The 18,740-nt window shown below is 35.0% G+C and overlaps 1 protein-coding gene across 1 annotated transcript in view; it reads right to left on the bottom strand.

Moving 5' to 3' along the window:
• The window catches only part of EYS (eyes shut homolog), a 1,828,849-nt gene that overhangs the window by 1,131,015 nt on the left and 679,094 nt on the right, over window positions 1-18,740 (bottom strand). Inside the window, 1 exon segment of the mRNA XM_047734324.1 lies at window positions 2,228-2,373. Within this exon segment, the coding sequence (XP_047590280.1) occupies window positions 2,228-2,373 (146 nt within the window).

Raw genomic sequence — 18,740 nt, 5'->3', positions numbered from 1 at the left:
CTGAATAAAGCTCATTCTTTAATATGAGAAGCCTCTATCCTTCCTCAAGTTACTGCCCATTTCTTGCTTCCTTCTTAAACAAATAAAAATCTTCCTTTAATAAATTGTGCATATTCATTCTCAGCAATATAATTTTCTTACATTCTCTCTTAAATCCACTTCAAACAGACTTCTGCACCCTCCACTCTAGCCAAACTGCTTCCTTGACAATGTCACTAATGACATTTGCATTGCTTCTCCAATGGTCAGAACTTAGTCTTTATTTTATTTGACCTAATAACAACATTTGACACTGTTGGTCATTCTCTCTACTTGAAAGAATTTACATGTCTTTCTGCATTCCATCTGTCTTTGTTTTTTCTTCCTGTATCACTGTCTGCTCTTTTCAATTTCCTTTCTTGGTTCTTCTTTCCCTCATGGACCCCTAAATATTGCAGTGCTCATGGGCTCAGTCCTTGGTCCTTTTCTCTGTTCTATCTACATTCACTTCCTTTTTGATTCTATCGAGTATTATAGTTGTACATCTGATGACTCCCAAAATTTACATTTCCGTTCCAGACTACGTCATACAGCCAACTGTGTACTCAACTTTTCCATAGGGCTGTTTAATTGGCAAATTGACCTTAAATTTTGAAACAACACTGAATATATTAGCTTTCAATAAAAATAGAGAAGTTGTGAAAATAAATATAAAAAGAACATGCTAATCCTTCAAACTTTACAATGAATTTAAAATAACAGAACAATGTGTTACATCAAATAATTTTATAAAATGTGTTTCTCATTCATATTAAGCTCAGTGTGTCATTTCTTATTTTAACAGTGTTAGCAAGCAAGGAGCAGAAAGCAACAGCATGGTGAATGGTATTGTAAGTTTGTATCTATGGTCCCAAACAAATATATTCCAAGAATTTGGAATATGATGGGCAACATGACATTTAGAAAGAATACTATTGCATTGCCAAAATTTATTGCCTCTTACCTATGTAATAAAATCTGTAGGGGCGCCTGGGTGGCTCAGTGGGTTAAAGCCTCTGCCTTCGGCTCAGGTCATGATCCCAGCATCCTGGGATCAAGTCCCAGGGTCCTGGGATCGAGCCCTGCATCAGGCTTTCTGCTCAGCAGGGAGTCTGCTTTCCCCCTCTCTCTCTCTCTGTCTACCTCTCTGCCTACTTGTGATCTCTGTCTATGAAATAAATAAATGCAATCTTCAAAAAAATCTGTAGATAAGGGTTTATTTATTGATTTTTTAAAATTTAAGCCGAGACTTTTGGGCATGTAACCATTGTTACCAAGGTAACCTTCTCTGATGCCATCAGGATTCCTCAAGAAAGACACCTGCAAATTTTTTGTTCAGGTCACTTAACTTTTTCTTGCCTTCTGATCACTTACTCATGGAAATACTTCTAATTTTTTCTTTATCAGTTTTGCTTTCCAATCTTATTTCTATTTTTCTAGTGTTTTTTTTTTTTATTCCTGCAAACATAGAATGTAATATTAGACACACTTAACTAGTTTCCCTCAGGAAAGGAAACCGAGAGATCCCAGTGGTGTAAAATTCAGACATTAATAAATTGAAACTTGAGATTTCAAAACACTTTTGCTGGACTCACATAATTAATACTGGTATACAAAAATAATAAAAGCTTTTTGTATTTCATAAATGCAGTTTCTCAGCAGAAGTTTAGAGGGCTAATGCATTTTCCTTTCCATTACCGCTTGAGGGTTTTTGCCTTTATGTTATGTTTAGGTAGCATTTGTGTTGTGGAATAATGGATATTAAGAAAGCTAATTCCAAATTATATTTTTCTGCTAGAACTTTAAATTCACAATGGCTCTGATTTCTGGCATATATGTATATTTAAAAGAGCTAATCTTATTATGTTAATATTTGCATAAATGATGACAGTATTATTTCTCTTAGATTATTCATACACTGATACTTCTCTGTATTGCAATAGAAACATAATTCAGATCACTTCAATTCAAAATGCATGAAAGTGTAAAATACCTTGTAATATAATGCATATACTTCTTAGCTGTTAGCATGATAGATTAAAAAGCATAACTTTTGTTTTTATTAATTTCTTTTATGAAACAGTCTCTTGCACTTCCTGTCCTATTTGCAATATGCCAGGTTATTTTGGGTTCTGGAGAGTAAATATAAGATTGCCATTTATTCACAGATAGCAATATGTTGATAAAGGCAGGGCAGGTAGAGGTTTACCTGTATAACCAGGATCACAGAGGCAGCTGTATCCACCAGTTCTGCTGACACAATCTTCTCTATCCAGACAAAGTGAGATTTTGCATTTACTCATATCCAATTCACACAAAGGTCCATGGTACCTTGGCTCACAATTACACACAGATCTAGATTAAAGTCAGAAAATGAGAAATCACATGTTAACAAAAAGCATTTCATTATATACATAATTAATATGTATATATTAAATTTTAGCCATTTAACTTAATTTAAATAAATGGCAATATTTTCTTTTCATTTTTTTTTCCTTGGAGAAAATTTAATTCCTCTTGTTGGTTCACAACCTGGAAAGTTTCCTAAGTGAAATTTGAAACTGATCCCGATGCAAGACAAGCAGACCCAAAAGAAAGAGATAAGCCACTCCAAATTGGTGGGTGACAGTTTTAATAAGCAAAGGGACTTGCATTCCAGGCTTGTCTTGGGTACCCTCAAGAAATAGATTTTCGGGGCGCCTGGGTGGCTCAGTGGGTTAAGCCGCTGCCTTCAGCTCGGGTCATGATCTCGGAGTCCTGGGATCGAGCCCCGCATCGGGCTCTCTGCTCTCTCGGGGAGCCTGCTTCCTCCTCTCTCTCTATCTGCCTCTCTGCCTGCTTGTGATCTCTCTGTCAAATTAAAAAAAAAAAAAAAGAAAGAAAGAAATAGATTTTCACACTTGCTCCCCAAATCTTAAAAGTTTATATAAAGTCATTAATGAGGTTGTCATATATACAGTCCAGAGGGTGTCAATAACACATTACTCTTTCAAGACTTTGTCACTGAAGTGGTTCCTAAATGAGAATAGTGGACAGAGCATACATTCCATGGACAAGGTAGAGAGTGAGGTGCCTCCTAACTGCCAGGATCCAGTTGCAGGTCAACACAAGGTCATGTCCTCTCAATGACTTCTTTAATGACCTTCTAGATATTTTTCCCCTTGAATGTTCTTTATGTGAGAATTTTTTTAAATGCATGTATTTGGATAAATAATTACTTTGATAATACTTTTATGAATACTATCAAGCTTAATTCTGTACTGTATATTTTATTATTATATAAATATAAATCTTTAACTATATCCTATGTTAAAAATTGAAGATTACCCTGTCCATTGATTGAATGATGTTTGTGATATGGAATCCTTTCTGGTTAAATTAAAAGATCCATTTTAGCAAAAACAATCTCATTATTGCTTAATTATATTGACAGATGTTGGAGAAATTGGATATAATTCAATGATTAGACGTCAGGTTCAAAGTATCATGTACTTAATAGAAGCAGTGACTCCTAAGAGCCTTGCCTTTGAGAATGGATTCCAGAAATTTCAAATGAAATTCCTTTCACTATCCAACTCTCCCTTCTTTATCTTAAGCATCAGCCTCTGATGAATATGACTTACGAAGTTCAGGTGTGTCCTCCGGACTTTAACTTGTAAATGTTTCTTGCTCCTATGTGGATTTCTTTTTATTGATTCAGATCCTGTCCCAAAGGGCCCTTGATTCTTTCCTTTATAGTCTATGCTGTAGCAACAATCTATGTAACTATATGTGGCATAATAACCCTGAATTTATTTTTAGTCTATTCATGGATGTTGTGCTGAACATGTTTTTATCTCAATATCTAGTCATTCTGTATCTATTTGCCAGAAGACAGAAGACTAATTCTCCTGAGATGGAATTGTGACTAGTGTTAATTATATATATGTAAAATAACATCAGTAAAACAACAGCCAAATAATGACAAGCCAATAAATAATGCTAAGAAAAGAAAACAATAATTTTTTCTGTATTCATAGAAAAATACTAATTAAAACATAAAAGTAATTTCCATAGATAAAATTAAATTGAGAGAAAAGGCACCTAGAAAAACAGGTTCTAAATAGTTTTTTTTTTTTTCTTTCTCCCTCTAAATAAAACTGCCTTACCAGGTTTTCTTGCAATGCTTTTGAAACAGATTTTTTTCTTCTTTTGAAGAAACCCTATTTTAACAACTTTTAAAACACAAATATGCATATATTTTAAATATATTGTCTTGAAGCAACAATTAAGACCATGAAATTTTAATATATTTTGATAAAATGGAAATTTCTTATTTAAATTCAAGGCCTTATTACAAAAGTTTTAGTGTAATTAAACTTAAATAGGTTAAGGTATTAAACAATTTTGTTCAAATTTCCTTTACTTTGATAGTGACCTAAAATTTTCCAGATAGGTATTCAAGATACTTTTCCAAAACTAAAATGAGTTTAAGCAGGTGACTTCTAAGGAAAATTCAGTACATTGAAAAAAAGTAGAGGTAAAGAAGAGTAACTTTATTTTACATAAAGTGATATTGCCATAATGAAAGGGGAAGGAAAAATGCAAGGTAATCACAGGAACTTGTAGCTCTAAAATGAGGTCCTGCTTTACATTATTCTTAACACTATTCTTTTATCATGTTTTTATCTTAATTCAGATGAGAAAGAAGTTAATTAGTAGAGAAATTTTATTTTTACTTCTAGAAAGCTGTTATTTTAAAATATACCACTGTATTGATTAACTCATACTACGAGATTCAATATCTAAATTTTAATGGGAGTTTTAATTTAATCTTTTTTGAGAATTTTAATTTTAAAGTGCACTTATAGCATTAAGATTTCATATATAAAACATATTCGGCAAGATGGCAGAGGAGTAGCCAATTGAAATGACATCAGGTCCCAGGAGTTCAGCTAGAGAGTTATCAAACCATTCTGAATACCTATAAACTCAATAGGAGATAGAAGAGAAGAAAAGCAGCAATTCTAGGAACAGAAAATCAACCACTTTTGGGAAGATGGGATGTGTGCAGAAATAAACCCGAAAAAATAGGAAGACAGACCGTGGAGGGAGGGGCTGGCTCCTGGCAAGTGGTGGAGCAGCAGAGCACAAAATCAGAACTTTTAGAAGTCTGCTACACTGAGGAACATCACTCCAGCGGCTAAGAGGGGGTGGAACCCTCATGGAGACAGTGTGCTTTCAGGACCCAGACTCACAGAAAGACTGGGGGGGTGGTCGGAGTGTGGCAGAGCTGTCAGGTGTCAGAGCAGCGAACCCAACTATGGAGACGGAGCCGAGGAGTGAGCTCTCAGCTAAGGGGACCTTAAAGGTTTAAGGGTACCTTAAATTGTGATCCAAGGCACAGTCGGGCCACTGTTATTCAAGCAGGGATCCCACAAGTGGCAGGTTTGGAGAGATTCCCTCCTTCCTCCTCTGGGAGAAGCAGCGTGGGAGTGTGTGGCAGGAATCTGGTGGGATGGGAGACTCCAAATGGGGCTGTGCACCAGAGATACACACACTCAATCACAGACCAGGTGAGCTCAGAGTGCAACTGGAGACCAGGGAGATGGGAGGGTTTGACTGCGTTTCTCTAAGGGCACACTGAGGAGTGGGGCTCCAAGCCCTCAGCTCCTCTGGGTCGGAGATTGAGAGGCTGCCATTTTCATTCTCATCCTCCAAACCTCTATGTAAAGCATTCAGGGAACAAAAGCTATCAAAAGCAAACCCGAGCAGGTTACATAGACTGGCCCCTGGCAAGGGCGATGCAATTCCACTTTGGACAAAAACATTTGAGAATCACAGCAACAGACTCCTCCCCCAGAAGATCTGCAAGAATATCTAGCCAGACAAAACCAAACTCACCAATCAAGGAGAACAGTAGAACTCCACAGCTAGGGGAAAGCAATCATATAGAATTCATGGCTTTTCCCCCATGATCCTTTAGTCACGAGAAGTTCAATTTTTTTTTAATTTTATTTTTTCCTTATTCCATTTTTTAAAACTTTACCTCTTTCCTCTTTTAATGTTTTTTAACTAGTTTATCTTAACAATAACTTTTTAAAAAAATCTTTTTAAATCTTCATTGTTATATTCGTATTTCGTCCTTTCATTGTACTGAACCTGCTTTTGTGTTTATACATGTAGGTTTTTTTTTCTTTAAAATTTTGGGATACAATTTCTTCTAATAGATCAAAATATACCCTAAATCTAGCACATGGCTTTGTTCTAGTCTCCAGTCTGATCACATTATCTCCTCTGTTTTTCTTTTCTCTTTTCCAATTAATTTATCTTCTCAAATCCTTTTTTAGAATTTTTTTTTAAATTTTCATCTTTACAGTCATATTACATCCCTTGATCATGCTTAGCCTATTCTTTAAAATTTTAGGAGGTAGTTTCTTCTAAAAGACCAGAATACACCCAAAATCAAGTGGGTGGATCTGTTCTATTCACCAATCTAAAAAAAAATATATATATATATATGTATAAAATATATATATATGATATATATATATAAAATATATATGTATATATATGTAATTATATATATGTAATTATATATATATATATGTAATTAGATATATGTATATCTTATATACTGTATATAAGGAAAAAATATATATATATTTTTTCTTTTTTCCCCCTTCTATTCCCCCCAGTTTTGATCTCTTCTGATTTGGTTACAGTACATTTCTCTGGGGTCTTTGCCAACCTTTTAATATTTTATTCTCTTGTCCATATATTCTTATCTGGATAAAATGACAAGGTAGAAACCTCACCACAGGAAAAAAGAACAAGAGGCAGTACTGATGGCTAGGGACCTAATCAATATGGACATTGGTAATATGTCAAGACTAGAGTTCAGAATGATGATTCTCAAGGTGCTAGTTGGGCTCGAAAAAGGCATGGAAGATATTAGAGGTACTCTTTCTGGAGAAAAAAAGAACTAAAATCTAATCAAGTTGAAATAAAAAAAGATATTAATGAGGTACAATAAAAATGGAGGGTCTTGCTGCTAGGATAAATGAGACAGAAAAGAGAATTAGTGATATAGAAGACCAAATGATGGAGAATAAAGAAACTGAGCAAAAGAGAGACAAACAACTACTGGACCACAAAGGGAGATTTTGAAAGATAAGTGAAACCATACGACAAAACAATATTAGAATAATTGGGATTCCAGAAGAAGAAGAAAGAGAGGAGCAGAAGGTATATTGGAACAAATTATAAAAGATATATTCCCTATTATGGCAGAGGGAACAAGCATCAAAATCCAGGAGGCACAGAAAACCCCCTTTAAATCAATAAAAATGGGTCCACACCCCATCATCTAATAGGAAAACTTACAAGTCTTAGTGACAAAGAGAAAATCCTGAAAGCAGCTCAGGACAAGAGGTCTGTAACATACAATGGTAGAAATATTAGATTGGCAGCAGACCTATCCACAGAGACCTGACAGGCCAGAAAGGACTGGCATGATATATTGAGAGCACTAAACGAGAAAAATATGCAGCCAAGAAAAATATGCAGCCAAGAATACTATAAGCAGCTAGGCCGCCATTGAAAATAGAAGGGGAGATAAAATGCTTCCAGGACAAACAAAAACTAAAAGAATTGCAAACACTAAACCAGCCCTACTGGAAATATTGAAAGGGGTGCTCTAAGCAAAGAGAGATCCTAAAAGTAGTAGACCAGAAAGAATCAGAGACAATATACAGTAACAGTCAACTTACAGGCAATACAATGGCACTAAACTCATATCTTTCAATAGTTACCCTGAATGTAAATGGGCTAAATGCCCCAATCAAAAGACATAGGGTAGCAGAATGGATTAAAAAAAAAAAAAAAGACCCATCGATATGCTGTCTATAAGAAACTCATTTTATACCCAAAGACACCTCTATATTCAAAGTGAGGGGGTGAAAAACAATTTACCAGGCTAATGGACATCAAAAGAAAGTTGGGATGTCAATCTTTATATCAGACAGATTAGATTTTAAGCCAAAGACTATAAGAGATGAGGAAAGACACTACATCATACTTAAAGTGTCTGTCCAACAAGAGGATCTAACAATCTTAAATATCTATGCCCCTAACATGGGAGCAGTTAATTATATAAACCAATTAACAACAAAATCAAAGAAACACATCAACAATAAGACAATAATAGTTGGAGATTTTAACACCCCTCTCACTGAAACAGACAGATCATCCAAGCATAAGATCAACAAGGAAATAAAGGCTTAAAATGACACATTGGACCAGATGGACATCACAGATACATTCAGAACATTCCATCCCAAAGCAACAGAAGGCATATTCTTCTCTAGTGCACATGGAGCATTCTCCAGAATAGACCACATCCTGGGTCACAAATCAGGTCTCAACTGGTAGCAAAAGACTGGGATCATTTCCTGCATATTCTCAGACCACAATGCTCTGAAGCTAGAACTCAATCACAAGAGTAATGTTAGAAAGAACTCAAATACATGGAAGCTAAAGAGGATCCTACTAAAGAATAAATGGGTCAACCAAGAAATTAAAGAAGAATTGAAAAAAAAATCAAGGAAACAAATGAAAATGAAAACACAACTGTTCAAAATCTTTGGGACAAAAAAGGTAGTCGTGAGAGGAAAGTATATAGCAATACAAACCTTTCTCCTCAAACAAGAAAGTTGTAAAGTACATAACCTAACCCTATACTAAAGGAGTTGGAGAAAGAACAGCAAAGAAAGCCTAAACCCAGCAGGAGAAGAGAAATCAGAAATATCAGAGCAGAAATCAATAAAATAGAAACCAGAAGAACAGTAGAACAAATCAATGAAACTAGAAGCTGGTTCTTATAAAGAACTAAGAAGACTGCTAAACTCCTGGCCAGACGTATCAAAAAGAAAAAGAGAAAGGACCCAAATAAATAAGATCATGATTGAAAGAGGAGAGATCAGAACCAACACCAAAGAAATACAAACAATTACAAGAACATATTATGAGCAACTATACACCAGCAAATTTGGCAATCTGGAAGAAATGAATGCATTCCTAGAGACATAAAAACTACCACAACTGAACCAGGAAGAAATAGAAAACCTGAAGAGACCCATAACCAGTAAGGAGATTGAAGCAGTCATCAAAAATCTCCCAACAAAAAAGAGCCCAGGGCCAGATGGCTTCCAAAGGGAATTCTACCAAATATTTAAAAAAGAATTAATACCTATTCTCCTGAAACTATACCAAAAAATAGAAATGGAAGGAAATCTTCCAAGCTCATTTTATGAGGCCAGCATTACCTTGATCCTAAAACCAGACACAGACCCTGTCAAAAAGGAGAATTACAGACCAATATCCTTGATGAACACAGATGCGAAAATTCTCACCAAATACTAGCCAATGGGATCCAACAGTATATTAAAAGGATTATTGACCACGACCAAGTGGGATTTATTCTAGGGCTTCAAGGTTGGTTCAACATCCACACATCAATAAGTGTGATACAATACATTAATAAAAGAAAGAAGAACCATATGATACTCTCAATAGATGCTGAAAAAGCATTTGACAAAGTATAGCATCGTTTTTTGATCAAAACTCTTCACGTGTAGGCATTGACGATACATAACTCAATATCATCAAAGCCATCTATGACAAACCCACAGCAAATATCATTCTCATTGGAAAAAAACAAGATCTTTCCCCCTAAGGTCAGGAAAACATAGCAAGGATGTGCACTATCACCACTGCTATTCAACATAGTACTAGAAATCCTAACCTCAGCAATCACAGCAAAAAGAAATAAAAGGCAACCAAATTGGCAAAGAAGAATCGAACTCTCATTCTTTGCAGATGATATGATACTTTATGTGGAAAACCCAAAAGACTCTACTACAAAGCTGCTAGAACTCATACAGGAATTCAGTAAAGTGTCAGGATATGAAATCAATGCACAGAAATCATTTGCATTTCTATACACCAACAGCAAGACAGAAAAAAGAGAAATTAAGAAGTCAATCCCCCCCTGCAAAAAAAGAAGTCGATCCCATTTACAATTGCACCCCACACCATAAGATACCTAGGAATAAACCTAATCAAAGAGGCAAAGACTTTATACTCAGAAAACTATAAAGTAGTAATGAAAGAAATTGAGGAAGACACAAAGAAATGGAAAAACGTTCCATGCTCATGGATTGGAAGAACAAATATTATGAAAATGTCTATGCTACCTAAAGCAATCTACACATTTAACACAATCCCTATCAAAATACCATCAATTTTTTTTCAAAGAAATGAAACAAATTATCCTAAAATTTATATGGAACCAGAAAAGACCCCAAATAGCCAGAGGAATCTTGAAAAAGAAAGCCAAAGTTGGTGGCATCACCAATCAATTCCAGACAAAGTTGTCATCATCAAGACAGTATGGTACTGACACAAAAACAGACACATAAATCAATGGAACAGAATAGAGAGCCCAGAAATAGACCCTCAACTCTAGGGTCAACTAATCTTTGATGAAGCAGGAAAGAATGTCCAATGGAAAAAAAGACAGCCTTTTCAATGAATGGTGTTGGGAAAATTGGACAACCACATGTAGAAGAATGAAACTGGACTACTTCCTTACACCACACACAAAAATAGACTCCAAATAGATGAAAGACCTCAATGTGAGGGCGCCTGGGTGGCTCAGTGGGTTAAGCCGCTGCCTTCGGCTCAGGTCATGATCTCAGGGTCCTGGGATCAAGTCCCGCATCGGGCTCTCTGCTCAGCAGGGAGCCTGCTTCCCTTCCTCTCTCTCTGCCTGCCTCTCTGCCTACTTGTGATCTCTGTCTGTCAAATAAATAAATAAAATCTTAAGGGAAAAAAAAAAAGACCTCAATGTGAGACAGGAATCCATCAAAATTCTTGAGGAGAACACAGGGAGCAACCTCTTCAATTTCAGCCACAGTAACTTCTTCCTAGAAACATCACCAATGGCAAGGAAAGCAAAGCAAAAATGAACTATTACACTTCATCAAGATCAAAAGCTTTTGCACATCAAAGGAAACAGTCAACAAAACCAATAGACACCTGACAGAATGGGAGAAGATATTTGCAAATAATGTATCAGATAAAGGGCTAGTATCCAAAATCTATAAAGACCTTAGCAAACTCAACACCCAAAGAACAAATAATCCAACCAAGAAATGGGCAGAGGACATGAACAGACATTTCTGCAAAGAAGACACCCAGATGGCCAACAGACACATGAAAAAGTGTTCCACATCACTCGGAATCAGAGAAATACAAATCAAAATCACAATGAGATACCACTTCACACCAGTCAGAATGGCTAAAATTAACAAGTCATGAAATGACAGATGCTAGTGAGGATGTGGAGAAAGGGGAACCCTCCTCCACTGTTGGTGGGAATGCAAGCTGGTGCAACCCCTCTGGAAAACAGCATGGAGTTTCCTCAAAAAGTTGACAACAGAGCTACCCTATGAGCCGGTAATCACACCACTGGGTATTTACTCTCAAGATACTAATGTAGTAATCCAAAGGGGTCCGTCCACCCAAATGTTTATAGCAGCAATGTCCACAATAGCCAAACTATGAAAAGAACCTAGATGTCCATCAACAGATGAATGGATAAAGAAGATGTGGTATATATATATATACATGCAGTATACACAATACTATGCAGCCATCAAAGGAAATGAAATCTTGCCATTTGCAATGACGTGGATGGAACTAGAGGGTATTATGCTGAGCAAAATAGGTCAATTAGTGAAAGACAATTATCGCATGATCTTCCTGATATGAGGAATTTGAGAGGCAGGGTAGGGGATTTAGGGGGTAGGGAAGGAAAAAATGGAACAAGATGGGCTCAGGAAGGAGACAAACCATAAGAGACTCTTAATCTCACAAAACAAACTGAGGGTTGCTGGGGGGAGAGGAGGTAGGGAGAGGGTGGTTGGGTTATGGACATTGGGGAAGGTATGTGATATGGTGAATGCTGTGAAATGTGTAACCCTGACGATTCACAGACCGGTACCCCTGGGCAAATAATACATTATATGTTAATAAAAATAAATAATAAAAAAGAAAGAAAATAAATTAATTTTTTAAAAAAAGGTTTCATATATATTTCTTCCAAAAGATCATTTTATAAAAGTAGAATCTAAAACACAAAAAGAAAATTACAAACTGTTGCAGGAGAAACTTCATGATTAGAACATGTTAGCCCACATTACAGCTATTCAAATTTTGAGAAAACTTATAATGCATTTTAAAGTAATTTCTATCTCTTTCTTGTGATTCTATACTGCATTCCTGAACCATAGTTCTTTAAAATAATGACATTTCTTAATCTAAAAATGAACATTTATTTATATTTGTGACATGGATAAGGATTCTCACACTAAAATTTTGTGAAAAACTTAAAGTTCAATAAACCCTTTAGATAATATTTAGAAATTTCAATCAGTTGTAAGGTATGTAAAACTAACCATCTGTTCTTTTACAATTTTTTAATGGATAAAGCATAACTATGTATACAAATATACATAAGGTAAAGTAAATACAACATTTGTAAAATTTGCACCTGGAAAAACCACCAAATTTAATATTAATCTAAGAGAATAGTGAACATGCTATGGTATGTATAGTTCATTTAGTCTTTGTTTTAACTTAGCATCTTTAAGATGGTTTAAGGTACTATATATTCTGTGTATCTCAAGCAAAAGAAGAAGAAAAAGTAAACCAACTTTTTTCTACCCAAAATATTTGCTTCATAAAAGAGTGATTATCTTTAACATAGTTTTTATATGTCATTATTATAATTTTACTACACATGGCTGTCGAAACAGTGGGGTTATGGAAAAGTGTTCAGTAGAATATAAGTCATTTGGACTAATAACTGGTTTCTAGGCAAACAATTTACAGAAGAATGTACAGATTTTTGTCTCATAGTTAAATATACGTTAGCCACTCATTTTCAACTTTTAACAGTAAAGAGCTGCTAAACTCATGAACATCACATACCAATTGGTCCTAATATTCTTGTTGATCATGATCTGTGTGTGATAATCACATCAGTCATTTGGAAACTTTTCTTCTTCTATATTCTTTGAATGAATCAGACACTGCTATTGTAATTCTTCTGGTGAATTCCTTCCTTAACTGTAAAATTTTCATAGTTCAATATTATTGTCAGTGATCTAAGTAAACTGATGACTGTGGCTTATAAAGACATTAGTTCTATTGATAACATGCTATCAAATGTCAGAAAATGTCAATTGTAGTGTCCAGTTTCACAATAGTTTTTAGTTCAACTGGGACTCTCATATCTCAAGGAATTCATCTTTAAATACTATAATTAGGATTAAGTATTGATTATTTCAGGCCTCAGTTTCAATAACCAAAGGAGAGAATAGAACAGATTAAAAATATAGATGTAATAATAAGTACATTAAATAATAATTACTATTTTTAATATTTTCTTGTGTGTCTATAATTTGTACTAAACATACAATTGGTTTTAAATGAGTTGTTAGATTACTTCAAAATTTTTAATTATAAGTTAATATCAATATGCTAAAAAACACACTGAAAATGCTTTATATCAAAAAACATATTCTTGGAAAACAGATGGGATATGAAAATGTGATTACTTATTTTTTAGCTGTTGATTTTTTTTTTTGTCTTTGAAAGATTTTAATGCACCAAAATGGCTTTTATTATAACATTTTAAACAAGTAATTTTCTGAGAATAGAATAATCAACACCCATATACCCATCATCCATATTTAACACATCTCAATGTTTTTCTATTTTGCTGAATAGCTTTAAGGAAAATGTATAAAACATATTTGAAAACGCTTTGCATACATCAAGATTCATTTTTCATTCCTTTACAGTGAGAGTAAATCACCATTCTTAGATTGATGTGCATTCTTCCAAATATGTGTTATAATTTCATTAAATACATATTAGTGTCTCCAAAGTGAAATAATTGTGTATAAATCTAATAAGATATGTACATGATTCATATGAGGAAAACTATACAACTCTGATGAATGAAATCAAAGAAAAATTAAATAGATACTACATGTTCATGGATAGGAAAACTATATTGCCAAGATGTCAGTTCTGCCCAGTATAATCTCTAGATTCAATGAAATCCCAATCAAAATCCTAGCAAGTTATTCTGTGCATATTAATAAAACAATTCTAAAGATTATAGGGCAAAGCAAAAGACTCAGAATTCAATGTTGGAGAACAAATCTGAAGGACTGACACCGCCTGACTTTAAGACTTATTATAAATCTATAGTATTCAAGATAGTGTGGTTTTGTCAAATGAATAAACAAATAGATCAATGGAACAGAACAGGGAGGTCAGAAATACACCTACATAAATACTGTCAACTGATCTTTGACAAAGACACAAAGGCAATTCAGTGGAAAAATGTTTTTCAACATATGGTACTGCAACAACTGGACATCCACATTGAAAATTTTAAAAAATCTAGATACACACCTTAAATTCTTTGTATAAATTACCTCAAAGTGGATAAAATACTCAATAAAAATGCAAAATTATAAGAACTCCCTTAAGAAAGGAGAAAATCTTGATGATGTTAGGTCTGGTTGTCTTTTTAGAGATGACACCAGGATATGATCCATGAAAGAAAGAATTGATAAGATGGGCTTAATTCAAAATTCTGTTCTGTGAATGCCAAGAAAAGCCACAGGCTGGAAGAAGATATTTGCAAAAGACACATCAAACAAAGCATTATTATCCAAAATAGACAAATACTAAAAATTCAAAAATAAGAAAACAATCCAGTTTAAAAAATAGGCCCATGATCTTCTTATTGTAAAAAGATTTTATTTATTATCTGACAGAGAGAGAGAGCACAGGCAAGGGGAGTGGCAGAGGGAGGGAGAGAAGCAGGACCCCTGCTGAGCAAGGAGCCAGATGTGGGGCTTGATCCCAGGGTTCTGGCATCATGATCTGAGCCAAAGGCAGTTGGTTAACTGACTGAGCCACCCAGGCAAAAATGAGCCCATGATCTTAATGATACCTCACTGAAGAAGTCCTATTGATGTTTAATAAGCATATAAAAAGATGTTCCACATCATATGTCATAAGGTAAATGCAAATCAAAACAATGAGATACTACTACACACCTTTTAGAATGGCCCAAATCCAGAACACTGACAACACGAAATGCTCATAAGAATGTGAAGCAACAGGAGCTCTTTTTATTTTTTTTTTAAGATTTTATTTATTTGAGAGAGAGAGTGAGCAAGAGAGAGCACAAGCCATGGGGAGAGGCAGAAGAAGAGGGAGAAGCAGACTTCCCCCACTATCAACATTCCCCACCAGCAGTACACTGTTTTACAATTGATGAACATACAGTGACATATGAAATATCATTCAAAGTCTATAGTTTAGACTAGGGTTCACTCTTCGTGTACATTCTATGAGTTATGACAATGTATAATGGCACGTGTCCATCATCATAATATTATACATAATAGCTTCACTGCCCTAAATATCCCTGGAGATCCACCTATTTATCCTCCGTATTCTCTCATTCCTGGAAACCACAATCTCTTAACTGTTCTACCTTTTCTAAATTGTTATGTAGTTGGAATCATATTCTATGTAAGCTTTTATAGATTGGCTTCTTTCACTAGGTAATATGCATTAAAGTTTCCTCCATGTGTCTTCATGGCCTGATAGATCTTTTTTTTTTTTTTAAGTGCTGAATAATATTCCATTGTCTGAACATACAACAACTTATTTATCCATTCATTTACTGATGGCCATCCTGGTTGCTTCCAAGTGTTGGCAATTACGAATAAGGCTGCTATAAACATCTGGGTATTAGTTTTTTGAGTGGACATAAGTTTTAACTCATTTGGATAAAGACCAAGTAGTGTGATTTGTGGATTATATTGTAAATTTTGCAAAAACCTGCCAAATTCCTAAGTAGCTGCCATTTCTTTATTATCCACAGGGAAATCACCTTAGGGGTCCAAATATTTCCTGCTTATTACATAATCATCTTCAAATGATGTCTCTGAATAGTCAACTCCTTTTCCTTTCTTACATTTCAAATTTTTCAGGAAGGCCTCTGAAAAAAGATGATGGCACCAGGTGGATTCAACACTAATCTGGTAGTTAAAAGTCATATCCAGAAACCTCCAGCATCTGTTTCTTATCAGGAAGAGGCTGGTTCAGTTATGGTTCAGTCAGTATATTGTATTGTTTTTCCTATACATGAGCCGAGCTTGAGGATTAATATTGACAAAAACTCTTCAGCAATCTGCATGTTGGTTGCCAGATTGTTCACCATTAGTATTTGGTTATTTTCCATCAAGCTTTTATTTTAGGATATTCTCAGTTTGAGAAAGAGTTTGATGTCATCAGCTAGATTGAAGAGTCAAAATCAACTTTATAATCAATTCAGTTTTCTGTAAATAAACTCATAGGTCTTTGACCATAAGAGTTGTCTTTTAAACAGAGGGCATTTTTGGCTGACTTCCTCCTCTAACTCTTTGAGATCTCATACTGGAACTTAGAAAACTGATCTTTAGAAGCCATATTATTAAGTGATGTGAAATACCTTCATTTATATTTGTAAAATAATTTTGATTCTACTATTCATTTTATTCTCATCTCTGACTCAGCTAGCTCCTAAGTCTCATGCAGGGCAAATTAGGAATGCCAGGCAGTTAATGCCCCATGCTTCAGTCTACACGTTTTTTGTGAGCTTATTTTCCAGTCACTAATCCTATCTTCTGTTAGTTGATAGCATTTTTTATCTTAATTCTTTACCACTCTTCTTTCTAACCACAGCTTCATCATGGGAAGAGTGTTTGCCCCACACTTTCAGGCATGGCTACAGTTATTTTTTTGCATGTGATCTATAGGTAAGGATGAGAGGCACTATCTCAGAGTCTAGGGCTTAACAGAGTTTGCCTGATTTTTTGCTTGTCTTCTTGAACTTCTGCAACTCTGTAAAAACATGCTAATCCAAAAAAAATGAAAGAACTTGGAGCACAGCCATTTCAGCTGACTTCTTCCTCCTCAGCTATGTCCCTGAGAAACTTAGGTGAACCCCATCTATATTAGAACCAAATACCATAAACCACAGATGTGAAAATATTAATAAGTAATCATTTTTAAGCACCAAGTTTTCAGTTTCTGCTGAGCAATAACAGCAAACCAGTATGGCCCATATAGTAACTCTGAAGGAGTTCATACCCCCTATAGACAAAGGATAGATATAGCAAAGGAACTTAAATCTCTGAATTCATTTTAATCTCCATTAGTGATAGAGGCTAAACGTCTCCTGTTTCTTACAAAATCTGTGCTTGTTTACACACAAGCCTTCCTCTAAATGCTGGTGAAAGAATTGATTTATAAAATATTGCATTTTACCTGGCCCACTTCTCAACATTTCTCTTTGGTTCCAGTGCACAAAAAGGGTTAGATTCCAATGTTGCTGACGAGAGATGGAAACACTTAACTGGGAACATCTAGCCTATATCCTAGAAGAGCTGCATAACTCCAAAAATCTGTATGTCACAAAGCTGGGGAGCATGTGTGAGACTGACCGTAAGGTAGTCAGACCAAAGGAGAATAAATATAAAACTTAAATGAGTTAAACTTATTGACATGGATGAGAGAGAAGTTTCAATGTGCTACTATTAGCATCTGGGTATGGTGTTAAATTGGCTAATCAAACACTGGACTTACTTCTAGCTTAGATTGGTGAGGCAGAAGTGCCAGAGTGTTCTTGGTATATATTATAAGGAGCTGCTCATGGGCTTATTGTTATGGAAATGTTTGAATGGATCTATCATGAGTAAGCTGTTCAGTTACCCTTTAATTTTTATCCCAAGAGAGTACAGGAGGGTATTCCTATCTCCTAGGAAGAAATTCCATTCACCCAGGAAGAATTCCATTCACCAAGATCAAGAACAGGTTCATGAGGGGGACATTAGTGTCTCGATGAACTCTAGGGTGATTATTCTTTATAGGTTGGGGATAATATGAGATGCTACAGTAAAATTGGGTTCCCTGATATAGATTAGAATAATGGGATCCAAGAATGGATAAAAACTGTTGATTATGTATGACTGTCAGATTAAAAAATGAGCAAATATCTCCATAAATCAGAGAAACAGATGGTGATTGGTGGATTGATTCAGACATCCTTGACAATGGCAATGGCAATGCCAGTGACAAGTTTCTACAAAATAAAATCTATGGGCAATCTGCTATGGTACTATTCACATGTACAGAATTAAGTATGCAGGTCTGAAGAATAGTATAATCCTATATATTCATATATATAGAATTAAGTACACTATTTAATTTGCCTTTGTAGGGATTCCTAGCCTCTTAAAAAGTTTCAGACCTATGCTGTGTCATGGACTCAGTGCTTCAACTGAAGGATAGTAGGTCCTTTTGAAGAAGGATCTTGACATATAGTCACAGGCTTTCCATGTATTTTCCTGAAGCTTTTTCAGAGGGTTCTGAGACCATTTACCACTATGATTGTTCACTGATTAAAGAATGATATTCAGGCCTTTTAGGAGTTTTTAGATAATGGCCCTGAACTTATGCTTATCTTTGAAATACCACTTTCCATCAGTAGGAGTGCACAATTATTTAGGTCTGGTAGATGGATCATAAATCCATCTTTTATT

This window comes from Lutra lutra, chromosome 6, assembly GCF_902655055.1.
Source record: "Lutra lutra chromosome 6, mLutLut1.2, whole genome shotgun sequence".
In the NCBI taxonomy this organism is placed as follows: Eukaryota; Metazoa; Chordata; class Mammalia; order Carnivora; family Mustelidae; genus Lutra; species Lutra lutra.
This window is presented reverse-complemented; position numbering and strand designations above follow the sequence as displayed.